General features: G+C 41.6%; 1 protein-coding gene across 2 annotated transcripts in view; it reads left to right on the top strand.

Annotated features, from left to right (window-relative positions):
• The window catches only part of LOC120518341 (transcriptional repressor protein YY1-like), a 47,852-nt gene extending 35,216 nt beyond the window's left edge, over positions 1 to 12,636 (top strand). Inside the window, exons 2-6 of one of the 2 annotated variants that reach the window (XM_039741088.1) lie at positions 1,807 to 1,969; positions 6,154 to 6,243; positions 8,978 to 9,038; positions 9,205 to 9,363; positions 10,626 to 12,636. In XM_039741088.1, coding sequence (XP_039597022.1) covers positions 1,807 to 1,969; positions 6,154 to 6,243; positions 8,978 to 9,038; positions 9,205 to 9,363; positions 10,626 to 10,808 — 656 coding nt within the window. In that variant the 3' untranslated portion in view covers positions 10,809 to 12,636. The remainder of the gene's footprint in view (positions 1 to 1,806; positions 1,970 to 6,153; positions 6,244 to 8,977; positions 9,039 to 9,204; positions 9,364 to 10,625) is intronic. The other variant, XM_039741089.1, reaches the window with a different exon arrangement.
• Positions 12,637 to 16,594: the final 3,958 nt, after the last annotated feature.

The raw sequence follows: 16,594 nt of genomic DNA, 5'->3' as shown, positions 1-16,594 counted from the left end.
AGGAAGGTACCCGTCGTCAATACGTCTGATGTATTGACAAGAGACAACTTCCTGCTATGTGCGTAACTGTACAAGCAGGCTTGCTATTGAGAATGACTGGGGGCGGCGACAGGGGGTTCATCACCAGCCCACTTCACAGTCCCCTCCACTACAGTGCCTGCAGAATCTGCCTACCAAGAACAAACACGGTACGGCCAAATGCGGGTAGTGAATCACCCAACCCCACTTCAACAGCCAGCCATCCGAGGCACACTACAAGGCCGCCTCCGCCGCCCCGTTCACCCCGTTACCTGTCTGTGACCTGGGGACTACCTGTATATGTCTAGTGTGTGTGTGTGTGTGTGTGTGTGTGTACTGACTATACAGTATATTGATATATAGACAGACTAGACAGATAAACCTAACAGAGTGGCTAGCTGTTTACTTGCTATTTAAGGTTCTAATTTGTCTTAGCACAGATAAATAGTTTTGCGATACCAAGTTTTTATGGATGATGTCCGATGTGTGGAGTTGTTGCTGCTCCGGGATCACATGGAGGACTCTTTGCGCACGAGTGCACTTCTTTTATGACGGTTCTTTGTTCGTGGTGTGCTGTACTTTTCTTAGTTAGGTTCTTTGCTGTAGTGTCTGCAACTTCATAGGAGAAAAGCATTACTCCTTCTGGCTGAGGAGTTTCAATCCAGACATTCCCTTGTTGAAGCTATAGCTGCATCTCCGTAGACTCTGACTACTGGCACACAGCTTTGGCTTGGCAGTCTGGATCACAACTTTCAGGTCCACAAAAAGAAGAGAAGTGTCAGTTTCCGCTCTCCCATAGAAAGAACAGCTCATCTACATTTTTTGTGTGTCAGAGAGCAGGTTTCAGAGGGGCATTTTGCAGATTTCCCCCATCCCCAGAGAGGTTGCTCCAAGTATATTGCCAAGGAGTTTGGTGAAAATCAAGAGAGTATCCTCAGATGGGGTGAGTACAGTTAAGTGTTATGAAGGAATTCTATCATCCCGTGATTGGATTAAAGTTGCTTACATTTACAAAATCAGGGCCTGCTCGTAGGCTAGTTATTCTGTCCATCCCAATTGTCATCCCTTGAATTATAGGTCTTTTGTTCATGCAGAGGTGCCTCTGGAACGATGACAGTTTAACTCTGGCTTACACCTTTGTTATCAGATGGAGTGTCCACAAGAGGGCAGGAATGTCCAATGAACTAAGGCAAGTGGCCACCGTATAGTATACTGTTCAGTTCACATCCATGCATCACGCTGTCTGGTGTCCACAACAGGGCTGGAATGTGTGATGAAGAAAGGCAGCAAAAAGCACAAAGACAGAGAGATGTAAGGGCTACAAAGTCAAATGAATAAAGGCAACAAGACGTATGAAGAATGCAGGATGTGAGACACATCTGGTGAAGAGAGGTTTGTAAATGCCCGATACGATCAAAACAGCTGGGCTTACCATTGTACCATTAAACCCGTTTTAATAAGCGGGCATTACGCCGTGCTAGTTTAAACTGACGTCTGCTGGTACCTTTATTAAGTCATCCATTTTTAAATTCCATTGAGACATCTGGCTTCCCAGAAACAAAATTGAATGTGTAAACCTCATCAGTTATGGCCTTTGGGGGTGGGGAGGGCAGAATTTACAGTTGGTTTGTTCGGTAGGTCAGAACTGTGCTATTGTGTGTCAAAATTCCAATGATACTTTTTTATTAACACAATGTAAATTGTGGTTTTCTTTAGACAGAGAACTTTCTTTACAAACATAGCTAGGTTATTTCATGCTGGTTCTCTTTTTTTTTTTATATGTTCCAGATGACAAGAAGGATATTGACCATGAGACGGTTGTGGAAGAACAGATTATTGGGGAAAACTCCCCTCCAGATTATTCAGAATACATGACTGGAAAGAAGCTACCACCAGGTGGAATACCAGGCATTGATCTTTCAGACCCCAAACAGTTAGCAGAATTTGCCAGGTGAGCCATTGTTTTAGCGGTCGACCTGCTGCTCACCTGCTACTGCTCACAAGGTTAAGGGATGGGAGATGGATGTCTCACTGTACCTCTGCGGAAGAGGCTGTTCTTGATATGGCAGTTTTCTTATTCAGTCTTATGAATTATTTAGTATTGGATTTCTAGCTTGAAGATGAAGATGTAGAGTTTAAAGCAGCTATGGACAGTTACAAAGTTAGCTATGCTCAAGGGTTGTCATTTGTGTAGTTTGCTGGTTCTTTCAGCATTCATTGATCGCCCAATCATTGTATACATTTGCTTGCCTCAGGATAGGAGTTGGAAAGGACAAAACACGTGAACCTTAGAGACAAATGGGCCTTTTTATACTGATTTAACTTGTTCAAACCTATAGATATTAGGAGGTCTGTTGTAGCCCTTTTTCTATAATGAAGAAAAGTCCAAAGATTGGATAGTTCAATGAACGCCTGCAAGACAGCCCTCTGAGGTTAAACCATCGTGATGGACAAGCTGCAGTCGAGTAGCATGGTGCAGGAGCTGCTTCATTATTCATTTGTTCAAATATCATTTTCAAGAAATAGACCAGATTTCTATTCTTCGTCCTCTTTCTTTGTATAACCAGAATATTCTAGCAAGTTCTTCCTAGATCTTGATCTTGAACTCTGCTTGTTTTGTACCGGGTGTCCCAAAATTCACGCAAGGTTTGAATTTGTGCGGTAAAGTGTTGCCAACGAAAACAAAAAAGACAGCGTGACAGCTCACAGTTCAGGGTTATTAAAAATGGAGCACTACACGAAAGAACAAGGCGTTTTCATTGTTGAGCAATATTTTAAAAATAATGAAGGTTTGGCAGCTACAGTTTGCAATTTTTGTACAAAATATGGTCGGAATAGTGATTTAACTTCATCAGCTTTTTCGAACAAAATCATCTTCAGCGATGAGGCTCATTTTCATCTTGATGGCTTTGTTAATCGTCAAAATTGTCACATTTGGGGTTCAGAAAATCCACGAGTGATTGTTGAGAAACAAATACATCCACAACGTGTCACTGTTTGGTGCGTATTTTGGGCTGGAGGCATCATCGGACCATTCTTCTTCGAAAATGCGGCTGGTCAGGCAATAACAGTTAATGTTGCTCGCTATCGCGATATGATAATCCAGCTTTTTGTGCCTAAATTGCAAGATATGGATGTGGACGACATGTGGTTTCAACAAGACGGTGCCACATACCATACAGCCAGAGAAACAATTCAGTTACTGCATGAGTCATTTCCTGGTCGTGTAATTTCCTGTTTTGGTGATCAGAATTGGCCGCCCAGATCATGCGATTTAACGTCGTTGGGCTTTTGGGGTCTTTGGGGTTTTTGAAGTACAAGGTTTATGCCATCAACCCCACAACCACCCACGCCTTGAAGGAGGAAATTGAGCTCTGTATCAACGAAATTCGGCCACATTTATGCAAAATGGTCATGGAAAAGTTCGACAAAACAGTGCGTATGTGCCAGCAAAGCCATGGAGGCCATTTACCCGATATGCTATTCCATACATAACCCTATACTGTATACTTTATGAATCAATTTTTAATTAAAAACCTGTGTTCTCTATCAAAATTACTTCTTGCGTGAATTTTGGGACACCCTATAGTTTGACCTGGGGTTTTTATATTTCAAAGAGATCTTTCCTTGAAGTCCACGAATGATCCTTCTATAGTATCTGCCATCTCTAATGTAAGCTACAATGTTTTATTAGTGCTTATAATTCTTAGCCATGGCAGATTATTAAAAAGGTTTGGGTATGAGCCTGACACATGCTGATTTTTTCACTGGTCAAAGTGCGTGTTTTAGCCTTAGCACACTTTGCTATGCAGCCATTTCCTATTCAAGTGTGGTCTAACCTTGTGCCCATTTGTACCCCTGCTTCCTTCTGTGTTGGTTAATTTAAGTCAAGAAGTTGAAAAGATGTTTGAAGAATTACTTCTTTATTATAGTCTGCCTTGATTTTATTAATCCAGGAAGCCAATACTTTGCTAATACACATCACACTGTTATTCAGTTTTCTTTTCAGACAGTAGGACTTTAGGGACGTTCAAGACTCAATGGTTTCTTTAGAAGAATCAAGTGGACAGGACTGGTGAACTTCGTTGGGCTGGATGGCCTGTTCTCATCTCAATTGTTTTAAATGTGTGTTTTCTTGTGTTTTTCTCTCTTTCAAGCACAACATTCATTTAATAATTTGTTGATTCAACAAACAGAACTGATGTGTTTGCATCATCTTCTGCTTACAATAGAGCTTTGTGAATAAGTAGAAGGCTGCAAATAAGTCACTAACTATCGTACATGTTCATTCATTAGACATCTTCATGCACTCATATTTTTATATGTTCAGAGCACTGTGCGTAATTGTAACTTCTTCCCTAGGGTGGTCTCCAAGGCCTCTCTTTCATTTGGAGGTTATCTAGTTCTTAAACTGCTGTCAAGGGGCTCCTGTGATGTCTGATTTATACATATCAATGGAGTCTCCATGTAGACAAGCAGTGCGAGCAAAGAGAAGGCAACAACCTTTTGGCCAGGCGCTTTCTTACGCCTTTTTTAATGCAAACTAGGAGTGTCACCATTTAGTGCAGGGGACTGGTACAGCCATTTGTGACGGGTGGATATTCCTTTGGTGCTGCCAGGCAAACCAGGGTTTCAGGGGGCCAACACCTGTCCTTACAGGCTGGAGGTATCCCTCTAGCATCAAAAAGATGAACATCCCAGTACGTGATTGCATGTTTTTTTTTTTTTAAATATCCTTTGTTAATCACAGAGAGGAAATTGTCTTTTGACAGTTGACAATTTGACAAATTGACCTTTGGGGGATCAGAAGGTCCGCCATTTTACATTTCAGTGAATGGTTCAAAATTATCATTAAGCAGACCTCTTTATCCACAGAGACAAAAGAATGTACAGTCGTGCAATAAGAATACACCCCATCTTTTTTTTATTATCTGTGGACATATCACCATTTGTTCTTTTTGTAAAACAGTATCTTATCTAAAGGGCAGTGTAAGAATGGGGGTCTTGGTCAGTGTAATGACAATGCAAATTTGACTTTACAATAATTTATTTTATAAAAATGAACAGATAAGCCATTTCTGTCTGTGGAGAAAGCAACTCCACCCTTGGCTCTAATCGCTGCTGTTGGCCCCTCACATATGGACGTCACGATACTAGAAGCGATCGACAGCAACACCAGTGAGACTGTACAATACTCAATACAACGGCACAACCAGAAAGTGCACAATACTGTGACTTATTCTTTGATACAATATAAAATTTATAAATACTAACAGTAACCACAGCTGTAAAATACTGGTATATCCATTAAGTAGTTACCCATGTAACTATCATTTAAGTCAACTAGTATTGGCATTGATAAATATCAGAATACAATGCAGAGCTTCAATTTTACTGTACGGCAGAGGTGGGGATCCCTCCAGTGTAATAAAAAAAATCGGGGGTTTATAATTTTAGGGGGAGTTCAGTGTAGGGTTTGTAAAGAACGATACACCATGAGCTGCCTGATTTATCTTGGCATGTGCACATTCTACATTTATTCTGACATTTTCTGACTAGTGACTGAAATCTGCTGCTTAAAATTCATGCTAGATATAAAAATTCAAACATTACCTACCTGTCTGTCTGTCTGTCTGTCTGCATGTATGATTTTCATGTCTGAACACGAAAGCCCTTCCAGATGTGACCTCTGCTGTTTTCTTTTCGACGTGTGGATGTGGTGCTGTACCCTCAATGCTGTGTGCCTTTTTTAGTTGTAGTTTATACTTACACTTTTCTCATGTATAATTGTGCCACCCAGAGTAATTTGTCTTCTTGCAGTCACACATGAAAGCAATACCAACTTTCCTGGTACTACCGATAGTGTAGAAAAGCTGGTACCATTACATTTTCAGGACTTTGGTAACAAATTAATACCAAAATAACGGTTCTCATGCCATACTTACCCTCAGGTATGCATTTCCTGTAACTGTCTGCCAGGCTCTGACACTGACTGGCAAAAAACAAGTTTTAGCCCACATTTGATATTCTCATTTGACTAGTGTGTGTCATTTGTAATAAAGTGATCCCCAATAACCTTATTTAGGACAATATGGAGCAAATTGTACCCATCTATTTTTCTAACCATCTGTCTAGTTTCGGATCTCAGGGAGCCAGCCAGTACCTGATCGTGCAGCAAGGAAACAAACCTGGACAGCAGAAAGGAGCGCATTTCACAGAGTCAAGGTCAGGATTCTGATACTGTGAGGCAGCCCTGAAAGGGGAATGTACCCTCTAGGAATTCACCACGGCTTCTGTTGTGGGTTTGTTTTAAGTGCTGTCAAATATGTGTAGATGTCAGAGCATCGACAACAAGTCGAGTCCCTTTGTTGAAGCCATGATGTTACTTTGCTAGTCTGAAGTATCTACTAGAAAATTGGAGTGTGGCTAACCAGTCGAGTGCCAAAGTTTCATGTCTTGCTCACAGAAAGTGCTATTTGTAACATCTTAAATATAACAGGAATTTATTTATTTAAAGTATGCACTCTTCCTATCAGCATCAGGCATAGGAGTCTGTCTACCGCAGGCCGTACTTCTCCACACATGCTTACTTACACTCACAGATACAGCCCACCCCTGTTCACATTGGGATAGTTTTGTGTTGCCACACTAATGACCTTGGGATGCAAGAGGAAAGCCCTAAGGAACAGACAGTAGCACTGTGAGGTATAACACCTCTTAGCCAAGGTGCTGCCTGGCACCCATAAAATAAGAATATTTTTATTTTCTAATGAGCATGTTTAATTTCTTTGTAACATTTTACGTTTAATTTCTTATGAGCAAGTCGAGATGTTAAGTTTTTTACATTTGGATGTTTGTTTGCGTATTAAATTTTTTTTTTCCTTTAATGGGCCAATTTCAAAAATATGCTTGAAATGACAATGTCATTTCTGTCTGGCTGTGACACGCTGTCACATTTAATGAATAATCACTTCTGTTGTGACAGTACTATCAAAGCATTAGCAGAATTGATGGGTTCCATCTGCACACAGCAGATGCTTTCCAAGGCATTGCTAGCATTCGTTCCACATAAAAACTGAGTTATGTGAACATTCAGGCCTCATCTGTGAATCAGTCGCTTTTGACCAGCAGCATGGTGGTCTGTTGTCTCCTCGGTGGACAGTAAAACTCCTGACTACACTGCCTTATCCTTAGCAAGTCACTTGACATGGCTGTACATCTCTAGAAAAAGGTAAAAATATATGAATGTGTTCTCGTTTTGTGTTTACTTTGGGATGCTTCTCACTACAGAATGGATGTTTATACAACATAAAGGTGTCGGCAAGGATGGCCGTTTCTTTATTATGCTTGGCTCCTGAACAGGTGAACAGTTGCACCAAAAGGCACAAGTACAAGCACATGCTTTTATTTTTTTTTTCCTTGTGGGAAACGCCTTCCTGCGTTTCCCACAAGAACAACACAGTCACAGCACAATACAACTTTCTCTCTTTTTCTCCTCCTGGCAAGCTCAGATTCCCTCATATCGACTCTGGCTCCTTAAACCGAGTGAGGCAGCCTCTTTTATAGTGCACCCGGAAGTGCTCCAGGTGCTTTTAAATCCCCTTCTGGTTGTGGCGGAAGTACTGCAAGGTCACTGGGAAGTGCTCCAGGTGCGCAAGGATCCTTTTCCGACAGAACTTCCAGTTGTGGTGGAAGTGCTGCAGTCCAAGGCTCTGGAACTGTCCAGACGCCAACCCTATGGCCCCAATGTAATCCAGGGGGATTGTCCACACGTGTTCCAGGGGAGGTATAGCCCTGGATATATCCTCTCCCCTGGTCCTTCCATCACAGAGGCGTCCCAGCCGGGCAAGGGCCCAGGCTGCCCCCCACATTTTGATGCTTTATCTTAGTGGTCTCGCTTGTTAAAGTTCCCCATCCTTAATTGCTTATTTCAGTCTTAAACAGCTGCATTTACTGTTTTTAAATGTGCCTTAGTAGCAATAATTTGCAAATGTTTAATAAAACACTTAAGAGAAGAATGTGACAGACTGAAAATTATCCATTTTAGGCTTCAAATCATTTGGATAATATCCTTGGAAAGGAAAAAATCTACGATATAAGAATATAACATTACACACCAACAGTCCTTAAAATCACTAAATAAAGACGGAGATTAGCAAGGCTAATCAAGCAATTGGTTTGGAACGAAAACCTGCAGCCACTGTGGCACACCTGTACCAACGTTGCCCACCCCTGAGCTAGGAGGAGACTCCAGGGAAGATCCAGGGCTCACTGGGAAGATTATATTTCCCACATGCACTGAGAATGCCTTTGGATCCCACAGTATGAGTTAGTAAGTGTGTCTGAGGAAAGGGATGTATGGATCCCACTGCTAAGACTGTTGCCCTCGTGACCAGGTCTCAGATAAGCAGTGGAAAATTAATGAATGAACAAAAATGCTGTCCTATAATTTTGTCCTGATGAACACACGGACTCCTTATTGGCACATGAAAAACCTAGACAGAAAGTTACAGGTATATAATTACTGCCTTTGGGTTTTACTGAAAGCTTTTCTGCATTTACCATTACTGACACATATGAAGAGTTAACTACATTTACCAGACAGTGAGGACTGAAAAATGTGCTGCTGTCCATGATAAAATAATTAAAGTAGGAGATGGGTGGCAAGTTCTTTAGAAAAATGTTGGCATCTGTGTTTAGAAGTGAAATGGGTCTGTGCCTGGGGAGTGGAGGGTAGGGATTTAAATGTCTGTCACATTTCATTTTTTGGTAACATTCTGTAGACTTTTTGGATTAGTGGAGATCCACTGTTGATCGTTAAAGGCTAACTCCAGTACTGTGTCAGTAGGACCATCTTTGTGCTGTTGGGCTGTAATGATTTGTTTCTATTTGATGATCTTCCAAGTGGTTTTAAGTTGATTGCAGGCCAATCAGTGTTTGATGTGTCTTTGTATTACAGAATGAAGCCAAGAAAAATTAAAGAAGACGATGCCCCCAGGACAATAGCATGTCCTCACAAAGTAAGTGAATGAACTGGGGTGGTACTGGGAGGTGGGCTTTGGCCTTCATCATCTCACAGTGAACTATTGCCACTGGAATGTCCAGTTGGGTTACTGGCTGTCACAGTCCTACATGGTGGAGGTGGGTTCAGTTACTCCATGGTTCTCATCCTTCTTTTGCTTCTAGGGTTGCACAAAGATGTTCAGGGACAATTCTGCCATGAGGAAGCACTTGCACACTCACGGGCCTCGTGTTCACGTGTGTGCGGAATGTGGGAAGGCATTTGTAGAAAGCTCCAAACTGAAGCGGCATCAGCTTGTGCACACTGGGGAAAAGCCTTTTCAGGTAAGCTGTGAAGCTCCATGAAGAAGTGCTGGCTAAGCGAATGGCACGTATGGAAGGGAAATCATAGAGGATTGTTCTGAAATTGTGTTTCTGTTGATAGAATCTGCTAGGATAGCCGGTTTGAATGGGGCAGACCATCACCTACAACAAAGCTTGATCAAATGTCTGCCTCCTCTTTAGCTACAGTTTGTGTTGGGATAAGGAACTGTGTAAATAAACACTGATGAGCCAAAACATCGAGAGCACTTCCATATGCTGTGCCTGATGTTGACTATCTCATAACAGCGGCACATGCCAGTGACATATTAGATGGTAAGCTGACGTCAGGTACTCATAGTCAACGTGCTGAACACAGAAGATATGGGCTGGTGTTGAGACCTAACAGAAACTAAATTGTTATGGCAGGATGACTGAGTAAGAGCATTTCTGAAATGGCAAGGTTTGTGGGGTGCCCATAGTCGGCCATGGTGAGTACCTACTGACGGTGGTATGAAAAGGGCAAAACCACAGAGTGCTGGAAGTAGCCATACCACATGCAATTCAGAAAAGGTCATCCACCTGAAGATAAGTACTAAGGCCTGGCCAGTACTTGGATGGGAGACCATCTAGGAAAAGCTTGGGTTGCTGCTGGAAGAGGTGTTGGTGAGGCCAGCAGGGAGCACTTACACCTTGGGCTAATAATTAGTTTGGCTTCCAGGGTACCCAGTCAAAATAACTAATGTTTAGGGGCTTTGAGCGGAAGCATAAAACAGTCTAAAAGAGGAAAGATTTGAGGTAACACAGGGAATACTGCAGGAAAGAAAGGAGGGCAGCAGGTGGCAAATGTGTGTCCAGAATATGTGGAGAAAAGTGGCAGATAAACCAAGGGGACATAGTGGGCAGAATGGAGCAGCAATGAGGCCCATGAGAAACGGCTTACGGGAGAGTGGGATTGAGTCTGTGTAGAATTCTGAACTGGGTGTGCTGGTAGTTTGGGTTTCTAGAAGAAAGACTTACATTGCAGAAAAACAGTGTCCCATGAAACCCCTCACAACGTAACAGGAGTGTGAGGGTCTGCTGCTAACGTCCTGGTGCCAGATACCACGGTACACCTTCACAGGTCTTTTTGTGGACTGCTTTGGTGGCAGATGGAGGAGTGACGGCATATTGGGCAGGTGGTCACGATGGTCTGGCTCATTGGTGATTGATGAGGATGAGGATGAGGATGAGGCCCGGCCCTGACTTGCTCTTTTTTCTGTCTCTGTCTTTCTCTCTATCTACAGTGCACGTTTGAGGGCTGCGGGAAGCGATTCTCACTGGACTTCAATTTACGCACTCACGTGCGAATTCATACCGGAGACCGGCCCTATGTGTGCCCTTTTGATGGTTGTAATAAGAAGTTTGCTCAGTCGACTAACCTGAAGTCTCACATCTTGACACACGCTAAAGCCAAAAACAACCAGTGAAATGGTGCTGCAGACTTCCAGCTCAGTCCGCTCTTTGGTGCAGCAGCATCTTCATGGTGTCTAAACAAAACAAAAAAAAACACAAAAAAAAGCAACCTTTTCCTTTGTATGTCCTTTCTTAGAAGAGTTTTAAAGAGAAAAAGAAAACACACAGAAAGTACTTTTCGATAAGGTGAGGAAAAACAAACCCTTCAGAGACGACACTCTGCTGTTTCTCACCGCTAATCCCATTTAAAGAACACGCCGGTGTTTTTGTAAAATGATGAGATGGACACAACGCGGTCCGTGCAGGAGGACGCCCATCTGTGGACGGGTATCAAAAGACAATTCTTTATACAAATGTGCTAAACGAAAAGGAAAACATTGGACTGATTTTCACCTTTAATTTACACCTGTCTGCATAGAAATCAGATTGCTTTTTTAATTTTATATCTTTCTAAGTGTGCATATTGTACACTTTCTTTGGGATATGCTTAGTAATGCTATGTGTGATTATATTTTTTTCCCAAAAGGACTGAACTGTTCTTGTATTGAATCTTCTTGGAAGAGAATTACCAGTTGCTGTACTTCACACATACTTCAGAAGTATTTTTTCTGTAAAAAGTTACATAAGGTTTTTTTTGTTCTGTTTTGTTTTTTTTTTTTTGTTTGTTTTATTATTATTTTTGGCTCCAATTTGGTTGTATTCTTTATTGTTAACTCATTTTTGTATAATTGTATCGTATAACTGTATTGAAATCATGTAGACATTAATACCAATGTGATTTAAATAGTGTTAATTAAAACCATTTTAGTCACACTTTTTATTATTTCCACCCCCTGCTGTATGGCCCGATGTCAAAGGCTCGACTTTTTCTTTTTTTTTTTTTTATGGGGGGGACTTCAAGCCGAGTTCCCACGCCGCTTGTGCTCTCCCAGCATGGGGCTCAGCGTCCAGGTAGTGGCACAGAGCTTAAGAGAAGGAGGACTGGAGGCTGCAAAATGAGCACTTAGCCAACGTGATTTTTTTTTTTTTTATTATTTTTATTATTGGGTTGTTCTCATAGAAGAGGTGAGCTACACAGGACTGTGGCTCAGGGGTCCGAGACCCGACGCCATCCTGCTGTGGAATGCAAGGGTTGAGCCTCTCGAGCGCACAACGCTTCTGCCTGGCGTTTGCTGAAGTGGGTCTCGCCGGGTTACGTTCAGGTGATGTTAGGATTCTCCAGAGTTAAGAATTTCTATTGTTGGCATAAGCCATGAAATTCTGCAGTTTTATGTGCGCACGCACACACACACACACACACACACCCACACCTTAGTGAGAATGCTGCTTTGAGTTTAATGGGACAGACAGACAGACAGACTGCCTGGGATGTGCCGAAGTGAGAATGCCTGGCTGGCATGCAGGTCCAAATCCTGCCGTTTTTTTGTATTTTTTTTGTTTAAATCGGTTCACCAATTTGCATTACAGTATGTGGGTCATTGAACATTTTTTTTTTTTTTTTCCATTTTATTTTCAAAATGTTGTGTGTGCTTTGCTCTGATTTTGTTCTGTAATAAAGAAACCCTGCTTTATACTTTGTCATGACTGAAAAATGTATTTAAGACATTGTGGGTCAATCGCAGTGCACCTCTTGACGAGACCATGAGAAGCTCATCCGTAACCGTCCGCTCCATTGCTGGAACTATAAAGTGGGACCAGAGGCAGACATGTCAGGTGTGTGGACCAGGTGATGATGGGAAATCGTCAAGGGGCTCATCCCAGAAATCAAGATAAGACCTGAGTAAGTAAAGTGTTTATGTGCTCTCGGACAGCCGGGAAAATTACAAGATTCCGAGTCTGAAATTTCACGTAGATGAACTACAAGTTCGGATAGTTCAGAGAAAACAAATCTACCCGATTTGTCCAAGATTCAGACGTAACTGACCTTTTAATTTAGCCACTTGAGTAAAACGACATAATCCAGTCAGTAGGAAAGGCCATTTTTTTGGTTGAATTACATTTAATACATTTATTTTCCTCTTTACTTCCACGAAAAATGTGTTTATCTTTGTTTTGTTTTTGCAGACCTCACGTTTCTCCGAATTGTCCAGCTAGAAACCGATGTGAGTGCACAGAATTAGGAAGGTGAATCGTCACAAGTTGGGAGTCCCAGATATTCTGAGAGCACCGCATAAATTAAAATACGCACTCCCTTCCTGTTCAGTGATTACGATGTTTTGTAAGTTGTATTTTTTTTTTTTTTTTTTTGCACTCTTATTTTGGTCAAATCTAAAGTGGTGGCCATACATACCCTATAATATTGGGACGCCTGCCTTTACACACACACGAGCTTTAATGACATCCAATTCATATATAGTAGGGAATCCATTCCGAGCCCGGGTTTTCCAGACATTTTTCTTTCCCGGGTGGGAATGAAACTGCTGTAATTCCCGGGAAACTGGGAACGGGCAGGGTCGCATATATAGCGTGTAAAAGTGTAAAAATCGATCAAGAAATAACAGAGTTATAGTTGAAAACTGGACTTCATTGACGTCTGTCAGACAACAGCTTTGAACAACAACTTGAAATTGCAATGCGTCGGTCTGTTGCATCCGCATTATCTGTGCCAAGAAACCTGCCATCACAGAATGATGACAAGAAACTGAATGGATCAGCAACAGCTGAAGTGGCGGTGTTTTAGAGCAACGGCAAGCGCGGGCATTGTTTAGAACAAGTGACTGTATCTGATGACTGTGCCACCTACTTCAGGGGAGAATGAGCGTGCTTTCTCAGTGGCTGGCGTACTCTGCACGAAGGTGCACTCTCACCTGGACGACTGCACGCTGGGCACGTTGTGCTTTCTACGCTCTTATTACCGCAACTAACTAGATCAGGGGTGCCCACAGTTTTTCAGCATGCGAGGTACTTTTAAAATGACCAGGTTGAAATGATCTACCTACCTTAAAAATGATTTTATATATATATATATATATATATACTAATAAAAGGCAAAGCCCTCACTCACTCACTGACTCACTCACTCACTGACTCATCACTAATTCTCCAACTTCCCGTGTGGGTGGAAGGCTGAAATTTGGCAGGTTCATTCCTTACAGCTTCCTTACAAAAGTTGGGCAGGTTTTATATCGAAATTCTACGCGTAATGGTCATAACTGGAAGCAGTTTTTCTCCATTTACTGTAATGGAGATGAGCTTCAACGCCGTGGGCGGAGTTTCGTGTGACATCATCACGCCTCCCACGTAATCACGCAGCACATAGAAAACCAGGAAGACCTCAAAAGCGCTGAAGAAAACATGCATTATATAATTGAGAAGGCAGCGAAACAATAAGAAGCGAGTGAGTGACATATACAACCATGTTCATGAGTTCTGCTACTTCGGAAACAAAGCACGATGTAAACCTACACTTTAAATTAAGTTCATAGACAGGCTGCCGCTGGTGTTTGTAATTTAGTGCCTGCCCATATAAGGCCGTCCGTCAGCGGCAATCCAATAGCAAACTCCTACTAAATATTCACGGGTTAAGGACTGTGCTTATGGAGAGGAAGATGAGATGGTCAGGGTGGTGTTTGGCACAAACTCAGCGAAACTGCGAGAGAAAGTTTTAAGTGCCAGGACTAAGGTAACATTAAATACAGCCACGGACATAGCACGAGATGGCACCAGCACAGCTGGGAACCTTCGATGCATGTACACCGAGCGGCTCACATGAACTGACGCAGTGCACAGATAAAAGGCAACAGTTCCAAAGAGCGCTGAACAAAACCAAATTACACAATTGAAAAGGCAGCAAAAATATGAAGCGCCTGATAAGCATATTCATAAATCCAGCTACTGCGGAAACAAAGCACACGGTGGAAAAAGTCAATGTCCCGCTAAAGGAAGACAGTGTAAAAAACCCGTGCATGCAGTGTGTCAGGTCTCAGATAAAGAAGAAGACGAGCTGTTTATTGATGCAGTAAGAAACGAATCGATGAATGAAACCTGTCATCTTTACAACGATTGACAAACACGGAATGTAACTTGAACACAACACATCCGCGATACGCGGGTATATATATAACCCGATCTACATACTCGAGTAATGGATACTTTATTCGCCATCAATGATTGTTTTGGTAAAGCCATACTCAGTGTATTCATTAGATGAACGGTAAAAAAGTAAGAGCGAGGGAGGATGACTTATTGAGGCATGCAGGCTGTAGTGCGTCAACTCTATCTGAATTGCGCGATCACATTTGACAAAATATATCTTTTCAAGTTCTATTTAGTCCATATGTGTCAAACTCAAGGGCGGGCCACATCCGCCCGGCGTGTAATTATATCCGCCCGAGATCATTTTATATACTGTATTATTGTTATTAAAGCCGGGTATATGAAGCGCTGGTAACACAATAAACTACAGATCCCATAATGCAGCGCTTCAGCTGCCTTGCCGAACACTTACCGCGTTAATCAAGTCTAGCTTATGATGCTGCAAGTTATTGCGAAGCTAGCTCACATGATGCTGAAGAGAAAAGTTGATTCTGAAAATAGAGCCTTTAAAAACCGATGGGAGGCTGAGTATATGTTTACTGAACCCGTGTGTCTCATTTGTGGAGCTAATGTGGCTGTAATTACAGAATTTAATCTAAGACGGCACTATGAGATAAAACATCAGGGTAACCTGAATGCAATGCAGAAGATACAGAAAGCAGCATAATTAAATAAGAATCTGACACTTCAGCGGACGTTTTAACCGTGCACAATCACAAAGTGATTTCAAGTGAAGCTGCTTTTATGGGAGACACAAATGCACCAGTGCACCTTGCCCCACTTTCCCTGTTGCCAAGTAATGTTAAACCAAGTCGTCACTACGGTGTTCCCAACACGCACTTTGCTGATAAACTGAGCGCACTGCGCACTGAGTTTGCACGGCGCTTTGGTGACTTTGAAGAACAAAAAAAGTCTGTCTACATGCGGCTCGAACCTTGTGCATGTTTGGTAGCACATATCTGTGTGAGAAGCTCTTCTCAGTGATAAAGACTAACAAAACAGCACACAGGAGTCGCCTCACTGATGAGCACCTGCAATCCATCCTGAGAATCTCCACAACACAGAACCTCACACCAAACAGAAACGAACCTGTGGCCAAAAAAGATGCCAGGCGTCCAGCTCTAAAATGACATATGAGCAAAGACAACTGAATGATTTGATTTGTTATTGCTGAAAGGAACACATTTTATTTATATTTCTAGGTTTTGTTATGCAGCATGTTCATATTTGAATTTGTATAATTTTGACAGGATATATTTTTATGGAGAGCAAAATCTTTTGGGATATTTAAAATCTAAGTTTATTTTTATATAAAATTACATAAGAGTAAAGAAATGTGAATGTTTGTTCTTTTAACGTTTACTTTATTTCTAACTTGTATAATTTAGACAGGATAAATTTTTATGGAGAGAAAAATATTATAAGTTGTTTAAGGTTTGAGTTGATTTATTCACGAATAATATTCCTGTCTGTTTTACCATTCCTACCAAACATATTTCTGTCGACTAAATAAAAATTCCTTCTATTTAAAATTTAAATAGAACTTGAACAAATACGATAGTTCATAATATCCACGCAGACTTGCACGTAAGAGCGGGTGTCATCCGTTTTAACAAACAGCGTATTGCACTGATACGAAATAGCTGTGTGTGTATATATGTAGATATGTATTTGTGTGTATATATGTGTGTGTATGTATATATATATATATATGTATTTGTGTGTATGTATGTGTGTATGTATATATGTATTTGTATTTATGTAT

This window comes from Polypterus senegalus, chromosome 18 (genome assembly GCF_016835505.1).
Source record: "Polypterus senegalus isolate Bchr_013 chromosome 18, ASM1683550v1, whole genome shotgun sequence".
NCBI classification, from domain to species: domain Eukaryota; kingdom Metazoa; phylum Chordata; class Cladistia; order Polypteriformes; family Polypteridae; genus Polypterus; species Polypterus senegalus.
Note: the sequence above shows the minus strand (reverse complement) of the source record. Positions and strands in the feature narration are given on the sequence as shown.